The sequence below is a fragment of the Emericellopsis cladophorae genome (genome assembly GCF_022114955.1).
Source record: "Emericellopsis cladophorae strain MUM 19.33 chromosome Unknown NODE_1_length_1489480_cov_119_871856, whole genome shotgun sequence".
NCBI classification, from domain to species: domain Eukaryota; kingdom Fungi; phylum Ascomycota; class Sordariomycetes; order Hypocreales; family Bionectriaceae; genus Emericellopsis; species Emericellopsis cladophorae.
The window spans coordinates 110,389-129,587 of NW_026250926.1; the positions used below are offsets into that span (position 1 = coordinate 110,389).

The 19,199-nt window shown below is 54.7% G+C and overlaps 5 protein-coding genes across 5 annotated transcripts; 3 read left to right on the plus strand and 2 right to left on the minus strand.

The window, feature by feature from the left end:
- Positions 1 to 31: 31 nt before the first annotated feature.
- J7T54_005906 (uncharacterized protein) lies at positions 32 to 2,162 on the plus strand (the record flags this gene model as incomplete). Its single annotated transcript, XM_051504729.1, has 5 exons — positions 32 to 51; positions 110 to 134; positions 275 to 689; positions 739 to 2,069; positions 2,118 to 2,162. 5 exons carry the CDS (start codon positions 32 to 34, stop codon positions 2,160 to 2,162), a joined length of 1,836 nt encoding a protein of 611 aa, XP_051366428.1.
- Positions 2,163 to 2,849: 687 nt separating this feature from the next.
- On the minus strand, positions 2,850 to 5,416 carry J7T54_005907 (Pre-mRNA-processing protein prp40; the record flags this gene model as incomplete). Its single annotated transcript, XM_051504838.1, has 5 exons — positions 2,850 to 2,984; positions 3,035 to 3,808; positions 3,864 to 3,980; positions 4,036 to 5,217; positions 5,270 to 5,416. The coding sequence occupies 5 exons, from the start codon at positions 5,414 to 5,416 to the stop codon at positions 2,850 to 2,852; spliced, it is 2,355 nt and encodes a 784-aa protein (XP_051366429.1).
- Positions 5,417 to 5,819: 403 nt separating this feature from the next.
- Positions 5,820 to 7,720, plus strand: J7T54_005908 (uncharacterized protein; the record flags this gene model as incomplete). The annotated part of the gene is made up of 2 exons (XM_051504949.1): positions 5,820 to 5,889; positions 6,084 to 7,720. 2 exons carry the CDS (start codon positions 5,820 to 5,822, stop codon positions 7,718 to 7,720), a joined length of 1,707 nt encoding a protein of 568 aa, XP_051366430.1.
- Positions 7,721 to 7,921: 201 nt separating this feature from the next.
- J7T54_005909 (uncharacterized protein) lies at positions 7,922 to 10,566 on the minus strand (the record flags this gene model as incomplete). The annotated part of the gene is made up of 5 exons (XM_051505059.1): positions 7,922 to 8,481; positions 8,542 to 9,041; positions 9,133 to 9,707; positions 9,889 to 10,266; positions 10,420 to 10,566. The coding sequence occupies 5 exons, from the start codon at positions 10,564 to 10,566 to the stop codon at positions 7,922 to 7,924; spliced, it is 2,160 nt and encodes a 719-aa protein (XP_051366431.1).
- A 998-nt stretch (positions 10,567 to 11,564) lies between these two features.
- J7T54_005910 (2-deoxyglucose-6-phosphate phosphatase) lies at positions 11,565 to 12,405 on the plus strand (the record flags this gene model as incomplete). Its single annotated transcript, XM_051505168.1, has 3 exons — positions 11,565 to 11,683; positions 11,741 to 11,850; positions 11,918 to 12,405. 3 exons carry the CDS (start codon positions 11,565 to 11,567, stop codon positions 12,403 to 12,405), a joined length of 717 nt encoding a protein of 238 aa, XP_051366432.1.
- Positions 12,406 to 19,199: the final 6,794 nt, after the last annotated feature.

The following is a 19,199-nucleotide window of genomic DNA, read 5'->3' on the forward strand; positions in this document are numbered from 1 at the left end:
CGGCTATCCATCCGCGCGCAACAACGCCACAATGTCGGACAAGCTCACGCGGTACGCTTCAACGAGGACGCTTTAGTAGCGGTGGCATCTTACTAATATATGTCTACAGTATCGCCATCGTCAACGACGACAAGGTTAGTATCCCAATCCTCGCATCCTCATCTCGATACATGGCGCAAAAAAAGAAAAAAAGGACCCCGCCTACCCCGCCACGTACCGCACGCAGTCGACAGGCAAAACAATCAACATGAACTGACGCTGAATTCACATATAGTGTCGTCCGCGCAAGTGTCGCCAGGAATGTAAGAAGTCTTGCCCCGTGGTACGCAGCGGCAAGCTCTGCATCGAGGTGTCGCCGACATCCCGACTTGCCTTCATCTCCGAGACGCTGTGCATTGGTTGTGGTATCTGCCCCAAGAAGTGTCCCTTTGATGCCATCACCATCATCAACCTTCCCACCAACTTGGAGAGCCAGGTCACCCACCGCTATGGGCCCAATGCCTTCAAGCTGCATCGTCTCCCCATGCCTCGCCCTGGCCAGGTCCTGGGTCTGGTCGGAACCAACGGTATCGGCAAGAGTACCGCTCTGAAGATCCTCAGCGGCAAGCTCAAGCCCAACCTGGGCCGCCACGATAACCCCCCCGACTGGGAGGATGTTATCAAGCACTTCCGTGGCTCCGAGCTCCAGAGTAAGGCACTTGCGATGGAAGTTGAAATCAAAGCTAACATCGTTGGCAGACTACTTCACCAAGTTGTTGGAAGACGATCTCAAGGCTGTTGTCAAGCCCCAGTATGTCGACCAGATCCCAAAGGCTGTGCGTGGCACTCAGAAGAGCGTGCGCTTCCTCCTCGAGAGCCGCGCGACCCTCGGCAACACGGAGCAGGTCACCAACACACTCGAGCTGCAGCACTTGATGGACCGTGATATCAACCTCCTCTCTGGTGGTGAGCTTCAGCGCTTCGCTATTGGTACCGTGTGCGTCCAGAAGGCCGACGTCTACATGTTCGACGAGCCTTCCTCGTACCTAGATGTGAAGCAGCGTCTCAGTGCCGCCCAGATTATTCGCTCGCTGCTGCGTGACGATGACTACGTCATCGTGGTTGAGCACGATCTGTCCGTTCTCGACTACCTGTCCGACTACATCTGCGTTCTGTACGGTCGTCCCGCTGTTTACGGTGTCGTCACCCTCCCGTACTCTGTGCGTGAAGGTATCAATATCTTCCTGGACGGTCACATTCCCACCGAGAACTTGCGCTTCCGCGAGGAATCCCTCATTTTCCGTATTGCGGACACAGTGGAGGAATTTGCCGTCGACAAGTCTCGCGCATTCAAATACCCCGCCCTGGAGAAGAAGCTGGGCAACTTCAACCTTCGTATCGATGCTGGTGACTTCACCGACTCTGAAATCATCGTCATGATGGGTGAGAACGGTACCGGAAAGACCACTTTCTGTCGCCTGCTTGCGGGCGCCCTCAAGCCTGACAGCAAGAAGTCTGTCCCGGAGATGAAGATCAGCATGAAGCCCCAGACCATCACGCCCAAGTTCGAGGGCACCGTTCGCCAGCTCTTCTTCAAGAAGATCAAGCAGGCATTCCTGTCTCCTCAGTTCCAGACCGACGTCGTGAAGCCCCTCAAGCTCGAGGACTTTATTGACCAGGAAGTGAAGAACCTGTCGGGTGGTGAATTGCAGCGCGTGGCCATTGTGCTTTCGCTCGGTATGCCCGCGGACATCTACCTGATCGACGAGCCCTCGGCCTACCTCGACTCTGAGCAGCGTATCATCGCCTCGCGCGTCATCAAGCGCTTCATCATGCACTCCAAGAAGACCGCTTTCATTGTCGAGCACGACTTCACCATGGCTACCTACCTCGCTGACCGTGTCATTGTCTTTGACGGCCAGCCCGGTATCGACGCTCACGCCAACAAGCCCCAGTCCCTCTTGACTGGCTGCAACAGCTTCTTGAAGAACCTGAACGTCACTTTCCGTCGCGACCCGACCAACTTCCGCCCTCGCATCAACAAGCAGGGATCTCAGCTGGATCAAGAGCAGAAGCTGAGCGGCAACTACGTGAGTCGATCGCTGTTGATATTGTGGATATATGCTAACTATGCGCAGTTCTTCCTGGAAGAGAACGCTGCCGCTACGGAGAAGAGCTCTTGAAAAGGGCACATACAACGACATACCCGGACGTGACCACCACCACCACCACCACCACCATAATCATCGACAGCATGTACTTGCTGGCGGTGGGGGCGTCTTGGAAGGAGTCATACTTCAGAAAACCCGCGGAAGCGCTTCGGGAGTTGAAGGTCCCGAGGAAGCTAACGCCAGCGAGGACGATGATTCGGATGGCTAACAGCGGTGGACGACAGTCTATTCCCTGCTGTCTGGTCCTGCAACAGAGCCTTGGTGTTTAGTAACACATGAGCTCTTAGCAGATTGAGGGACAGTGGATCAAGCAGAGTGACTGTCGTCGCGAGCCTCCTACCTCGCGGGAGGCGTATTGCAAGGGGTCAGTAGCTACAATTAGCATCAGATGGGAAGGGAAAAGCTTGCATCGTCAATTACATGTGCCATCGTGCGAAAGAACTAAATCCGCTGTTCTCGATTATGGTGACCTCAATAAGGTGTAGGAAGATACGTACTAGCTAACAAGGAGGGTGTGTGGGATGAATCTCGGAACGGGGCCGTCGCCGCTGGTGCTTGCTTGTGCATGTCGATAGCCTCGAGCGGCGCATCAGTACGAGTAATTCGACTCCTGTACTCGAAAGGGTCATCCCATCTACAAGCATGGGACGTTGCTAGGACGTACTAGTAGTTTTACAATCCCGGAAGATGGCCGCGCCATCATTCTTCCTCCTCAATCTCACCTTCCTCGCTCCCCGATCTGATATCTCTAGATGTGGGTTCGGGCTGAGGCGTCTTCTTGCGAGGAGCGTCACGCAGAGGGGTGCGCTCCAAGCTCTTCTCCCTACGGATGCGCTGTGTAATGTTTAGCTTAGTCACTTAAGCCTCATGGGGGCTGGGCTTACCTTAGAGTCGCGTGAATCACGTCGTCCCGAATCGTCTTCATCCTCACGGCGTCGTCGGGTTCCTGAAGATCTCTCATCCCCGTACGGCAGCTCATCATACGAACCTCCACGCTCCGTGCGGCGGCGATAGAGCCTCTCACGATCCTCCTCGCGAACTCTCCGCTCGCGGTCGTAGTGGGCATCGTCATCACGGCGACTGCGAGGGGGTCGATCAAAGTCTCTATCTCGACCACGATCTCGCTCACGGTCGCGGTCGCGGTCTCTTTCCCGTTCTCGCTCCCGGCGTGGGGGAGGAGAAAGACGACCTCGATCGCTCGTGAGCAGGTTTTCTGCCATGGTTGACTTGCGGTGATTGCGCTCGCGCTCAGCAATGGCTCGTCGCCTGTCGGCCTCGTACGCATCCACCTCGGGGCTGCGACTGCGACGGCGACCACTGCTACGGTGAGATCGCTCGCCCCTGGATCGGTCTCTGTCACGGCGATCGCGCTCCATAGAGGGACGATCTCGGCGACGCTCCCTGCGTTCAGCATCCTCTTCCTTTTCTCGCAGACGGCGGATGTGCTTGTCAAAGGCAGCACGTCGGGACTCCTCCGAGGTTACAGCTTGAAATTCGTCACTCTTGAGTAGGCGAGCCCGGACATCCTCGTAGCTGTCGTTGATGGTAATTGGTGGTTCAACGCGCCTCATGTGGCTCCGCAGATCGTCTATGGCACGGCGCTGATTACGGTCATCGTCGCGCTTGTCTTCTCGTTTGGTGACCCGCTTCTCGCGCAGCTGTGTTATTGTCATTAGCAGGGACCCTTCCGTCTATCGGCATGAAAGAACTTACGCGATCAAAAATCAGCTTTAGGGTGTTACGGTCGATGTTAGCAGTACGACGATCATCCTTGACAAGGGACAGAAACTCTTCGAACTCGCTTGTGGAAGTCAGATCATAGCGTTTATCCTGCGTCCCGTTAGCGATTGCTCTTGCAGCATTCACACTTCACGCTGTAACGTACCTCCAGAACATCGAGGACAAGGTTCCTAGGTCCTCTCAACGCGCGGCCCTCCTCTTCAACAATGTCCCAGAAGAGCTCCTGCGCAGTCGAGCCAGGGTTGCCAGCCATGTTGATGTAGCGCTCATCTTTTTCAACCAGCGGCAGAAACTGGGACCACTTGGTACCAGCGTTGATCTTGCCCTCCTTGCGGAGCTCGGCCAACAGTGCTTTGAAGGCGTCTCTCGCCTTGCGTTCCTCACGGTATTTGCGATCTTTGCCCTCTTGACGGGAAGCTGCAAACCCACGCTCGACGGCTTTCATGTGGTTTTGAAAAGCAGTCAAGACATCAAGCTGAGTGAGTGTCTTGTACTTGGCGTCATTCTGGAAGGGTTGTGTGGTCGAAATGATGTTTTGAGCATCCGCCCAGCGCGTATAGGGCTCCAACTCCAGTTTTGGCAGCAAGTCAGCCAATCCATCTATGGCGCTGCGACGATTGTTTGTCTGCTCCTCAGCGTGTGCTTTTTTGAGATCAATAATGTATTCTTCGAACAGCTGACGGCGCTCCGTCTCGCTTTTGGTTGACCGAAACGTAGTCTCGCCTTCGAGGATCGGTCGTGCCGTCTTCCATCGGGTATAATGCTTGATCTCAGGGTGTCGCTTCAGCATGGTCTCGAAATCGGCTCGCAGCTTGGTCAATCTTTCCTTGGCGCGTTCCTTGTCTTGGACGAGAACATCCTGACAAAACTTCTCAAACGCAGCCTTGCGTTCCCTGGGGTCCTTGATGGCGCGGAATTGAGGGTCGCGCGCGGTCGCCCGGATGGCCTGCTCCCAGGTCCAGTCAGGCTGGACGCCACTGCGACGAAGCAGCTTGTTGAAAGCTGCCTCGGCCTCCTCCGCGGTCGAGTATTCGGGGTCGTTGCTCGCGGGGACGAAGCTCTGAGCTTTCGGATCGGATGGGTATGTAATCTGACGTGGTTCGACATGTGAGTCACGGCTTTCGCGCCCCTGGTCGAAAGAATTCGATGGGCCGCTGGCTGCGTAGGAACTCTGCGGTGTCGGTGCGCTGGGCGTCCCATTAACACCAAGCGCGGTCTTGTAAACCTCTGGCATGTCCCACGAGCTCTCCTTAGTCTCGGTGTTATACCAGTACTTTCGACCGCCCTCGGCAGTGTATTCCTTCCATGGCTGATTTGCCAAGGCGCGCTACAAGCTTGTCAGTGAAAACGCATGCAAGATGTTGGCTTCCGTATCCTACCTCAGCAGGCGACATCATCTCCTCGGGCTTGGTCCATTGTGTTGCCTTTGTCGCAGTGTTGTAATAGTAGGCGCGTCCATCTGGTGTTCGATGCTCTTGCCATACTGAGGGTGGTTGGCCAAACGGTGGAGGCGCAAACCCATTCATTGTGCCGCGGTGCGCTCGTAAAGCCCTTGAATCACTCAAGTAGTGATGAAAGTCCCGTTTCCAAATCAATCGGTGGTCACGATTTGATTGCCGTAGTGCTGCGCGAGCTGACTGGAATGATGTTGCGTCGTGTGTCGAGATTTCTTGCTAGTCCAGGATGCAAATTCCGGCAGGAAGCTTTGCTCATGCGATCTGTGGCTGCATGTGTGGCTGGGTGTGGCGCATGGGCCCCCTGCGGGGACGGGGAACTGCTCTCAGTGAAGTGAAGTTAGGCGTCAGACAGACACGTTAGTGAAGCTCAGATCAGATCAGGGGTCGACAGTCCTCCTCCTCGACCATCGAGGACACACGAAAAAGCATGCAGACCTCTTAAAAGGGGCGATAGGCGTGCTGTTCGTTGACAATGACCAATACCGGCCCAAACCTGGACGCTATCGACAGGATTCCTGAGATGGCGGCACCGCCATCTCCAGGTACCGCGTTCGCAGACCAGTCGAATCTCACATACCTCGTGCCCGCTACTACCAATCTTGACCTGGAGAACTTGTTTGGAGACATTGAATCCGGGACTCCTATCCTCGAATCTATAAACACAAGGGATTCCTTGTTCTTTGGTACACCTCCCCTGAGCGTACCCCTGAGCCAGCCGATCATTGACTTGTTCTAGATGAGACGGTGGAGGTGGTGCTCGTATTGAAAGCCCCATGGCTGGAAGAGAACGCATTCCAGGCCCAATTGCAGAGACTGGTATTGTCAGTTGAGGCCCAGGTTGTCAATGGCAGCGTGCCCGGACACAACAGTCCTCCGGCTACGGACACCATCTTTAAAGGCACCGTCGACGATGTTAGCGACCCTTTCATCCTGGTTGGGGAAGAAGAGAGCGACTCAGATGAGGGAGCAACGCAGTTTGTGTATGCAGTCTGGAAGCTGCCCGTGTTCCTTGGTCGACCGCGCCTGCGACTGCATAGCCCGTCCATCGTTTTCACCGCCTCCGCCAGCCTGAATCCAGACATCAAAGCCGAGCTCTCTGCAGGGGCCAATGGATATCTACCCAGCGGTGTCCCCTCTGGCTTCAACCTGCTCGAGTCCTTTGGGAGCGATCCACTACTAAACGGCGTCAAACCACGACTCTCTGCTCTGCGCGTGTCCAAGGTGACACCCTTGACCCGGCAACAAGATCTCATGCAGCACATACGGGCCATGCAACAGCTCAAGCTCAACATACATCCCATTCTACATGCCCGAGTTCGCTTCACTCGCCCAAATACGGCACCCGCGACACCAGCGGTCATTGCAATGCTAGAAGTGGACTTTACCCCCTTCTTGGAGTGCAGAGTCACCATCGACAAGATCCACCTCTCCGTGTCCGAGACCACGATCAAGGACCTCACTGATGTAGAAGGCATTGCGTTGCCACTGCCCTGCGTCAAGCATGACCAGGTCACTTTCCTCTACCACATTACCCCGTTGGACGCCGATGCACTCTCCGGCCGAAATGCCACCCGCGACCTAGACATCTCTATATCAGCGACAGCGGCGCTGATCCCTGGCACCTGCACGCCCACACTCACCATGTCATGGAGCGCGTCGGTGGACTTCACGACACCTGTCAACCCAGGCTTCGGCCCAACACCTGGGACATCCAGCATCCAGCGCGCCCACCGACCGTCACAACTGTCCATCGGTGGCGGACAGGCGGTGACATCCCTCAAATCACCTTCTGTCACACAGCCCGACGCCCTCCCTTCGCTCGAGGCTGCCACAACCCGGAACGAGAAGAACATCCCTGATCTAGGGGTGACCATGTCCTTCACGGCACCCACAACGCCGATCCATGTAGGGGAGAGGTTCTCCTGGTCCGTGTACATTGTCAACCGCTCTACGGAGAAGGCAGCCCGTCCGCCCCGAAAGTTCGCCCTCCTCGCGATCCCCAAACGTCGCAAAAGCGAACATCGCACAACGAGGCCATTGTCATCGTCTTCGCACCGTCGCGGCGCCAGCCTGCGCGGGGGCGGCAAACCGGCCCCTATGGACGTCGCGGACCCTGTGGTGGATGAAAACGTCCTCCACGCCCTGCAGAAGAACTCGGCCACGGGGGACACGGATGTCATCTGCTTGACGGCGGACGCTCGGTTTGGCCCACTCGTGCCGGGCGCTTGTCATCTTGTCGAGCTGCAATTCATAGCAATGACCGAGGGCATTGTGGCATTGGACGCCATAAGGGTTGTCGACCTATCCTCACAGGAGCATGTTGACATTCGAGATTTGCCTATGATGCACATAGAGCCAGCGCGAATATCATAGTCTGGGGTTATGTTTTGAACAGATGCGATTTTATCATTTCGTCCCAAGAGGTGGTAGCGATGCCAATAATGCAAGTGAACGCCGTGCCATGCTATACCACAATCTATCTATCATTCCCATATTGTCAAGGCACGCCTCCTGCTAGCTTACATCCATTGATACGCCGCGACAGATGGAAATGCCATCACCATGATTTTCTCTTCATAATAAGTCGTCCAAGTCATCATCATCGTCCCAGCCGAGTTTCTGGTAAATAGACACAGGTTTCGTCTGGGGTTGCTTCTTCTCCAAGTCATCAAATGCCAATGATTTCGCTGTTTGTGTTTTTATTGGTGTCTCTGGCACACCACCTAGCCGTGACATGAATGAGCTGGGTTGCGTGGGTGGTTTCGAGATAGTGGGAGGCGCCATTGGTGACTCGGGCATCGCGCCCGCGCGTCTCATCATGACAGGCGAGGACGGCGGAATGGACGGTAGCTCCGTCGCGGGTCTTCGCAGGAACGAAGAGCCCAAGTTGAGTTTTCTCACTGGGTCCCGACCAGGAATGCCTCTTGACGGCGTGGGTGGAACAATCCCATAGCCGTCACGCTGTGAGGTGGAAGGCACAACAGGTCCTGCGCTTGATGGCGGGACGACATCTTCCGTCGAAGGCAACGGAATGTCAAAGGGACTATCGTCCCCCGCACCTGTCATCTCTTTGAACCTCTGATTCATCGGCGTGGCCTTTACTTGCACGCCTGTTCCCGAGGCATATTTCGGTCCTTTTCGGGGTTCTGTGCCAGTCAGCGACGGCACTTGGTGTCTACGATAAGTCGACTTACTCTTGTGAGAATGGGCAGTAGAATTTTTGCGCTCGGCGGCCTCTGCCAACGCCTTCCCAACGACTTCTCGGTTTGGTTTGCGCAAAGCTGTGATAGCCTCCCGCAGTTCCGCGTCAATCTTGGCCTTCTTGTTCGCTCTGGGGTCATCCAGAGTCATGCTACTTGAGCTTCGAGAAAGAGGCCTTGGACCTTGCGAGGTAGTACGGGCCTCATTGACCATGGTCTTAAGGATATTGGAGTCGCTAGCCTCGCGCTTGACACTAGGCAAGGCAGTTGTAGTTGTAGTTGTGCGCATTAGTTCTGCGAGCGCATTCGGCCCCCGCGAAAGGCTGCGGCGATGCTGCTGATCCATTGACAGAGCACGTTTCAGTGACCTTGGCTCTTTGGCGGGTGCCGGGCGTTTCAGGGAGGCCCCAGGCCTCAGGTCCTGTTTGCTAGATGACCGAGAGGGCTTCACCCTCTTGGTAGGGGCGATAATCACAGGCCCGCCAAACTTTTGACTAAGAGCGTGACACAGCTGTGGCAAACGCGAGGAGTAGCTGACTGCGTGAGCACGAACCCTTGGCACATGAGTGGTTCAACCAAACTTACAAAGGCACGATAACATCGACACAGAAGTCTCTTAGCGGTTCTGATGAAGCTTTCTGCTGGGTGGTCGCTATAGCTTCCTCTGTGGCCTGCGTGTCTTGTAGCAGGATATGGGCGTCTGATGCCATGGATTGCCAGATGGTCAATCGATCGGCGTGGACATCGACGAGCATGGGAAGATTATGCTTGCTGCGCTTCTTGCTCGATGACGGGGCTGCCTTTGGTTCAGATTCCGTCAGCTCAGGCAGGAAGGCCAAATGTGTATGGGCTGCCTCCTCCAAGGCCATCGTCTCCATGATGACAATCATTTGCAGCTGAGTTTCCCTCGTCCGGAGCAGGTCGATGCGATCCTTGATTTGGGCGGGCGAAACTCCTGCCTCCGAGTCCTCAGCCAGCGCAGGCTGATTCTCTGCCCACCAACGATGTACAATCTCGTCCTCCATCGGATATAAACCGTCCTTGCCAACCTTCATCTTCTTCGACTTCCGCCGCTTCTTGCGTCCTTCATCTGAGCTGTCCACAAACGTCTTTGTCTTTGCAAGCATCGCGGGAATGGTTTCGCGGAACTTCTTGTCTACCTGCACAGTAGTTAAGATGAGACTCTTCAAGAACTCGATTAAATCGTTTATATCCAAGTTCGATTCGAGATCCAAATGGAAAGCCGAACGAGCACGAGACAATGGTCCTTTTGCGAAATACGCAAGCGAGCCCTGAACAGGTGTCAGTGAACCATGCAGGCTCCGTTGCAGATGGACAAACCTTGGAGAGGTACAATGCCTCCAAGTATTGAGTTCGAATGTTATCACATAGACTCTCTGCCGTCTGCTGCTTCTCCTGGCTCGGCGGGGGCGGCTGCTTCTTCTGCTGCGGCTCAACCAACGGCGGCTTCGCCAACAAAGGTGCAGCAGTGACCGATGAGCTTTGCGGCCGTAATGATTCGACCTCTGATGGTTGCAATTCGGCAGAGCCAGGCAAGCTAGCGTCATCGGATCGCTCTTTGACATCGATCGTCGAGATGGAGTGTGACCGGGCATTCTTGCGCGTGAGAGACTCGATGGCGGCCCTCTTCCCCACGTCGACCTTGATGTCTGCCTTCGACTTGGCGGGAATGGCCATGTCGCTCGGGCCATCAGAACACTGTGTTGGAGGCTGGCATCGTTCTCTGCAGACTACCGTGGCATGGGCCAATAAAGCCTGCAGATCAACCCATAAGCCCAGCTTGCATGCCGTGTAAAGTCCGTTGGCCGTTCTCTCGAGAGCATAAAGCCGCCCGCGCGATTCGTTACGCACAATCAATACGCTTGGGCTTGAGCCCATCCGGCTTTCGAGATCGAGGATTTTGACATTGGAGGCGTAAAAACGGCTTGCGGAAAGGCCCTCCTGTGGGGATGAGAGGTCCAGAGAGGCCAGAGACAGGTGTTTTCGAGGAAGCAGCATCAAGGGTAGGAGTGTTCGAGGTTGGATTTGTAGATTGGGCGGATGTACCTGGTCACAGGGTTAGTGGGTGGGGGAGACAATCAAGTCGCACGGTGATACCTTGAGGCTAATTGCAGACTTGAGCAGATGGTCCATGGTCATGGAATCTGATCTTTTCCGCTTCCTGCCATCGGGAGAAGCCATGGGCTTTCTATCTTGCGCGGTGCTGCCATCAGATGTGGGCGTCAGGATGCCGGAGCGAGAGCGTGGACGCGACGCGTCTGCGCCTGGCAAGACGGTGAAGGACATATAGCCGAAGTCATGAGCTGACTATGTGAGTTGATGTAGAGCAAAGAATATAGGATATCAGAGGAACAATTGATACAACTTCAAACGGAGACACTGCGTCCGTAGTAAGAGATGATGGTAATCAAGAGCAAATGGACAGGGCGTGGTAACTTCAAGGTGGGGATCGACAGCCAACCGTCAACGCGATGAGCCGCTAAAAAGACGCGTGCTGCCGCTGCCGGCGACGTCACGGCGTGTACCGCGTTGGGAAGTGCAATGCATCACATCACAGCTGCTTACCCTACATGACGCCCTCAACTTCAATTATCAATGCCTGGAGCTTGACGGCTGTAGCCTTGAATGTTTCTAACCAGTCGAAGACATTCAAAACGGTCCTCTCGGACTACTATTAGGCCTTTCCGGAGTCTGAATTGTTGCCTCTATTCGAGAGTCCTGCCCCATGCGGAAACCCCGAGTTAGGAAAAGCGGAACTTCTAAGTGCAGTATAGCCGAGCAGAGCGACTTTCGGAGCGCTGTCAATACCTTCTCATGATTGATAAATGTTCACATCACATTCGACAAGTAGTTTCGAATGGTACAACAACGTCGATACATCTCAAATCCAACAAACTAACAGAACTGCTTCCTTCATCCCCGCCATAGCACCCATTGCTTGCGACACAAGCCTGCCGTCACTTCAGTCATCTCAGGTGGCATCAACACCACAGACCATGGGTTCACAACTCGATTTCACGTCGGAGCCCATCAGGGCCACCTTTGACGGGTTCCTGTTCGATATGGACGGCACAATCATTGATTCGACACCGGCTATCGTCAAACATTGGGAGAAGTAAGTCCCATAGCCCCTCGGAGACATGAAAGGAACGTCTCATTGACCCCGATACAGCCTCGGAGGTGATATCGGCGTAGACCCTGCCACCATCCTAGCAACGTCCCACGGTCGTCGCAGTATCGATGTGCTCAAGATCCTCGCACCGGAGAAAGCCAACTGGGAATGTGAGTAACCCGCCTCAGCCCCTCGGCCTTTCTGCTTGTCCAGATGATTTCTAACACGGACGACAAGATGTTCAAGAGATGGAAGGTCGTCTGCCGAGAGAGCATGCATCCTCCGCTACAGAGATCCCTGGCGCCCGTTCCCTCATTGACAAACTCATTTCACTCGCTTTCCCCTGGACGATTGTCACATCGGGCACACGACCTCTCGTAACTGGTTGGCTGAGCGTGCTATCCCTCGCGATACCGGAGCATATTGTGACAGCGGAAGACGTCCCTGTGGGCAAACCTGATCCCGAGTGCTACCTACTTGGGAAGAAGAAGCTGGGCATACAAGATGAAGGGAAGGACATCCTGGTCTTGGAAGATGCGCCCGCGGGTATCAAAGCGGGCAAGGCGGCAGGTTGCAAAGTGATAGGCCTGGTGACGAGCCACACAGCCGATCAGGTCGCCGCTGCCGGGCCGGATTGGATTGTGAAGGACCTGGAGAGCGTCAAGGTCGTTGGTGTCGAGGGAGGCAAAATCACCATTGAGATCTCAAACGCCCTGAAGTGCTGAGGCACTCCGGTCGAAGAGGACGGACGGATGGATACGTATTCTGCAAAAGAGAGGGTTTCCGAAATGCGGCGAAACTGGTGGATATAACCGATAAAAGTAAAAAGGCATTCCAAGAGAAAGAATCTAGAGGATGATCTTCATGAGACTGGAAGAAGGGCATGGGGTTGAGGGAGACCTGCTAATGATCCCTTTATTTAAGTTTGTTTCTGTAATGAGGATCTGCAACAACGAGCCAGACATCAGCCTCACTCGGCTGGGCCTAGGGCCGTCACACAGCTCAAACATGAGACTCGGTGCACTTTGGACCTGTTGTCCACTGTTCAACTCGCTGGTATTATCAAAGCTCATTCGTTGTTCACCTTGTGGGAAGACTTGAACGGGCGCTGCGATGTCCCGCAGAGCATCCTGCACAACACCGCAGAGTATATGTACAACATGTACGTAATGTCGTTACACGACATGCTCCGATTGCTGCAACAGCAATAATCCGTCAACCGGGCGGTAAAATGAGCGACGCAAGGACTGGTAGCACTGGCGGCTGTGATTCGTAGAAGCACAGCTGCAAGGTCCCGTTTACCGTCCCTAGCACATGTATGAACGCCTGCTCGATGGTATAAAGCCACCTGATCAGGGAAAATCGAGATCACAGAGGCCAGGACGTTGCAATTGTCACCGTCGCTGCAAGTGCAAGTCTCTCTTGGCCTGCATTTCTAGTCGTCTTTTGTCCCGACAAGATCCTCGCAGATGATAAGTAACATCCGCCCCAGTAGGCTTGCGTCATGTCCTCAGCAGATTTGCTTCAAAAGCGTCTGTGAACGTACGATACATGTACATGTACATTCGCTCCACGTATTCCCAAGGGGCTACCCAAAGAACTCCGCACGTTGTCTGGTTTTGATCTCGCGCCCATATCTCATCTCCGAGGCAGCAGATTGTCAGTCGCTGTCATGCGTAATAAAGTCACTGGCTGTGGAGGCCTGAGTTTTGTTTCAGTCGTTTGGTGCTCTGCAATGTGGTCGTGGCACATCCAGTCATATAGCGCCTTCTCGGTCCGCGGCAGTGTCAGACTGCCAATCGACAAGCATACCTCGTGGCAAGCATCATGGCCATCCTTGTAGACGCATGTGTCGATCAGGATGGTGAACGGACGATCCTGGGCCCTGAACCCATATCGTCCCACGCCGTTCACCGTAGGTATTACGAAAGAGGTGGCCGATGGCGCTAAATAAGAAGCCACGCAGACTCTCCATCAAGTCCAAAGCTGACCTACTGCAGGAGACATCTGCAGCTAGGCCGAATGTCTGAACACATGGTCCATCTCAGAGACTTACTATTATGAGATAAGTCCCATTATGGCCTGTTCAGAGTCGACTTCGCTGCACGTCAAGCTCACGCAGTCCAGAACAAGATGCCGTTGCATTCCGGTCTGGTCTAGCCTTGGACCCTTGGCCAAGCCTGGACCCTCGCATGGCCGATGCACCCACAGAGTCGGAAAGGGTTGCGCTTCGGAGGCGCCGCAGCAGACAATGTGTTTTGCTTTGGAACGGTTCGACCAAAGTCGTCATGTCGACGCAGCTGAACACGGAAAAGGAAGACGAGAAGCTTGCCCAGCACAGGTCGGACCAAGTGGCTAGTGGGTGGGATCGCTGCAGCCAGCGGTAGGGGGAGTGCTCCTCAGCCCCAGCCCCTGCCGCCTGCGATTGCTACGTCTGTTGCGATTGGGCGTGATCTGCATGTTCTTTCGTGGTAGAGGCACGCCGCACTCCAGCGTGCCTTAGCGCAAGGCCCCAGCGTGCGTGCTCGGATCATTTTCTGGTGCTCATCACACGTGGCCGTCCGGGCCCGAGATGCCACTAACAGCCCCGCCCCTGTTTCTGGCCTGCTGCCAGTTGAACTGCCACTGGCCACCCCAGCTGAACCAGCGTCCAGGGTTCCAGGCTCCAGCGGGCAGCGGCCGCCACCACAGGTGATCACCGTCCGTGGACCAGTGGGTGTGCCAATATGTACTACCAGTAGAACTCCAGTGCAGGTCCGTTCCCATTGTTACTTAGCTAGGTTCTTCAGTTGGTGCAGTGACTACAGCACCAGCGCCAATTCTACCATAGTAAGCTCTGTCAATTGTGCACCGAGATCCTCCGTCACCCTTTCGCAGTGTGAAATGCATCGAAAGTCAAGTCGAATTAATTCTGGAGCCGCTCACACTCATTGATTAGTCCTATCACCTGCACAGAGGGAAAAGTCCCCGAAACCGCCCTGTCAGGCTAGCAAAGCTACTAGCGGGCGTAGTCCCAAGGGTACCTGTAGCTCAGGCCTCCTGATCAGCTTGAAGCCTTGCTGATCACCCATCATTTATTCGTTGAACCCCGCGGATCTATACTCAGGGACCATTCGGAACACATTCCAGTCGACCCAGGTATCCGGCATGGCCGCGAAGCACTTTAACGTGCTAGTATCTGATACGTACGTAACTCTGACGGTACCCCATCACCACGTTTCTGCAATGACGATGAGGCGTTGCTCTTTGACCCAGCATATTGGTTTACGTCACAGAAACATTCCAGCCAGACAATGGACGCACGTCGGCCGCGATACATACAATGGGTATTGTAACAGCACTTGGAGTGTGATCATGACAAATTCAACACTACTTGCATTGTTGAGATCGAGGAGCCATCGTGGCGCGGAGCATATGCCCAAACGAGATACAAAGCACTTGGCAACCTTGCCGCCGCCGACTGCAGTCTGCTGGTGACTCGCGTGGTGAGAACCACTTCGGCCTACTAACTAACTGCATTTGCCGCTTGGGAGAGCCGTCACCTCATCACACAACGACGAAAGCGCGTGCGCCCTAGCACTGATTGGCTCACCGGCACCCCTTGTCTACTCCTTCTGTGATGAGCGTCGACAATGGTTTCACTTGAAGACGAGACAGCACGTTGCGAGCTAAGACAAGTCGTGGGTATCTGCTGGTTGGAGAGGGGAAACACGATTGGTCCAACTTTGGAATGCTACTGGGGCTATACGGAAAGCATGTTGCCCATGTGGTAGATTCGCGGCACTACCCAACAGCGGGCTGCAATACCGAGGCGGAAGCGTGAGAGTTCTGGTATTGGCTCGTAATATTGGCCATGTACCGACAGCGCTAGGAAGTGTAGTTTTCTCATTGTACGTACGTATTCACAACTGTGTCTCATTTGTATTTTGTCCGACTCCAATAGTCCGGGTGCGAGAAGATCGACAGATCTTCACTCGGCATTGCCCCATCGGCTCAACAGCAACGCCCCAGGGGCTCAGACCCAGCAATCGGGTCATCCATGTCGAAAATGGGCGACTGGTGAGTGATGAGTGATGAGTGACGATCAACGGCCGACGAGCTATTTACCACCATCAAGAGCATGAGACGTAGCTTAGCCTGGTTACCTGAGTATGTCACCGACGCTCAGAAGCATGAATGTCAAGCTGCACTCTGGTGGATGCTGTTAAAAAAAAAAAAAAAAAAAAAAAAAAAAAAAAAAAAAGAGCGCTTCGACCCCGGCCAGCCCTTCCACGTCCAGGGAGATTGAAGGCGTTTGACGAAGATTTGCGCGTTGTCTATTAATACGTAGTCAAGTAAATTAACGGTGCGATGAACACTAAATTCAATTGTTGTCGCACAGCTTCTGACGATCGCGCGCGATGCAGCGGCCTGTCTCTTGGAAGGCCCAGACCGTTATGATTTCTCCGGAGCCTCTGTGGCCCGCAGCCTTATAAATAACAATTACAGTTTCTTTCTTTCCCTGCATAGAGCCGGTGACCCGACGGCCGCCTCCGTGAGTGGGGCGGCGAGCCGGCTAAGTACCCGAGCACGTGGAGTAGCGTAGGATCGAATCCTGTCTCGCAAGTTTCCAGCAAGATTGTGCGAAGATATTCGGCACTGCCGATTTGCGACCACCACGTCAATGAAGCGTCATTGTGGGAGAGCTGTTTCCCCATACCTTCTCTGCAAGCATAGTCTGTCCGAAAACCCGACCGGTGCTTACTCCAATTCTCGCGGGACGGGATGGTAGTCTAGTAATTACGGCCATGCCAACTCGGCCATGTGTCGACATCTTTTCATTCTCGTCTCACGAAGAGGTTCAAGACGCGCTGGCAGCTCTGCTAAAAGGCTCGCTGGTGGACAGAAAGGCCCGTGTGCTTGTAGAAACTGATGAATGAGCTGCCTGCGGGCAGATGAGACAGGGTGGTCGAGGCCCAGAATCTCAGTTTGGTTAGCTTCGAGTCTCTCAGTGGGTCGATCGGGGTACGTGGTCCAGCCTATCAGAACGACCGGAGCCGCACTGACGGAAGTCATCGTATTCGCACCGCGATTCCAATTTCCAGCTGCCATGCTCTCTGGACTGGCAAGGTCGAAGGTGGCATCGATTGGGTTTGTTAGTCCACAACGCAGCCTACTCTCTTCGCGGTCTCCCTGGCCAGAATGTCGACTTTAGGAGTGACACGAGCCTGCAAGACCAAGCGGACAAGAGACTGGAGGCTAGCTTCTTCGTTTGCAGTTGCACACCAGTCGTTCAGTTTCCTCTGAGGCGGGGTCTCGGGCCTTGGGTAGCGGTGGAGGTGGTCCACCCGTAAGGTGATTTCCTTGCTGCGAATATACAGTACATGTCTTCCTGACTGAGAAGGCTGGTATTGCATGTGGTAACACCTAGATAACTACTCGTGCAATTTTCCAAACGCCGGAGGATTGACTCGTGGATATTCACGAGAGCCGAATAAGGGAAAACTGGCCATCGAAGGGCCACAGTGAGAAGGGACCGTCATTGGCCTCAGGGGCCAGGGGTTGCACATGAAGCTGCGGCTGCAAGGCGTGTCCACGGTGTGCTCATGCAGCGCAGTGGGAATCATCCCGCGGCTTGACTGACTGGCCTGTCCAAGCGAGTAGCAAAGGCGATGGGTGAATGATAGGGCCGGTGGTCGACGCAGGTTGTGTTGGGCGGTGGTTGTGGTGAGCCACTGAGCCCGAAGAGAGCTTCTGCAGGTGGAGCCATCTCAATTATGCACTGCTCTTAAACAAGGGCTCCTTCCGTGCGACTCCACTGCTATAGGAAGGAGTTGCACACTCCATCATTCAATGGTCTGGTCCAGGTAGGTACGTATCTCTGTGCCACATTGGATCCCCAGGGCGGATATATAGGCTCTGGATACCAGCAAGTGCACACACACCACCCTTTCTAAGCGGCATAGGACTCGGAGTAGTCTCTTGGTATTAGAGAGATCTCTAATAGCTTACGAGAATTGCTCATCACTGAATCCGTGCCCGAACGACCCCGAGGCTGTGGCTCTCGGTAAGCGTTGACAACTCGCAGGCTTCAGCCACCGGGTCCAATTTGAGAACCCAGCAACGCATCAATCTGACCGGAGGAGCAGCCGACTGGAGAGTGGGTGAGAAGCGCACTGCAGTCTGCAGAAACCCCAGCGAGTCTGCAGCCACCTGTTGTTTTTCTTTTGTCTCCATGTCTTCTGCTGCCATCAACAACATTCATTGTGTAGGTGCTTGGAACCTGGAATTGACGCTCTTTTTTTTTACGCTCAAAATTTGTCATGCTGGCGTCCAGTCGTCCAGTCGTCCAGTCGTCCAGTCGTCCAGTCGTCCAGTCGTCCAGTCGTCTAGTTGTCCTCTCTAGCTCGAGAAGTCCATGTTGTCTGAGACATCCACACCTACAGAGCCTGGCGGGATGCATCGGGTCTTCAACAACACGCCAGTCCAGTCGCTGGCGCCATTTAACGTGCCGCTGCCCCAACTTGTAAAATAACTTATAATAATGGCCTCGATCTCTGTGGTCCATGCCGGCAGAGCTGGCAAGCCATGCGGACAATAAAACGCGACCAGAGACTGGGCTGGAGTGAAAACAGGGTAGCATCGACAGGGGGTCACCCCGGGGGTCTAGGCTGCTCTGCTCAGCGCCCTTTCGACTGGACCTGGCCAAGCCCCTTCGGCGGCCGCGGTTCCACAGAGGCTGGACTGGTCACTGGATACTGGACGTTCGCCCAGGCCGCTTTCGGTTCTGCAAACCCAGCGTGAGAACAGCTGCCGCCCTGCCTCTAATTACATGTACGGAGTATGGAGGACGCCTTCAAAAGTCTTTGCCCGAAATTAAGTCACGCTAATCGTGAACATAACGAGGGTACTTTAGCATGTGACTAGGATCTTATCAAGGCTTAAGTATCTTCTGATAGTGATTAATCCTACTAGCGTCTTGGCGGGCAAAGACTTTTGAAGGCGTCCTCCGTAGCTGCGGTAAAAAGCCAAGTCCAGTCAGTGCCTGAAGGCGCTGCGATGCGCTGCCCTCCCCCCTACGATCATGTCGTTGTTGTCGCGTTGGGCGTTTCCGCCACACCTGCCTCCAACACGCTCTGTCTGTCCTCCACCCCCTCACCGTCAGTCCACCGGAGGAAGGGGTGAGCAGGTGGTCCAAGGGCATTGCAGTCCAGGTAAGGTATCGTGCACGAGGGGGCTCATGGACGCTACTTTGCTATCGAATGGACATTCCAGATCCATGCATTCGCCCGTCGACAGCGCGTAGTTAGGCAGAGACAATTCTAATTACAGTAGGGCGAGAAGCATCTCACGATGGTCAACTTCGCCGTGCTCTCGGGTTGGAGTTGGGGGCGATAACGGACCCAAACCGGCTGGATTCACCATCCCTTGCCTAGCACTTGGCGACATGACATGACACTGAACCAACCGCACGCGGTCAACTGAGCTGTCCCACCAGCAGCCTCGTCGTGGACAGTGCAACTGATGATCTGAATCGCGA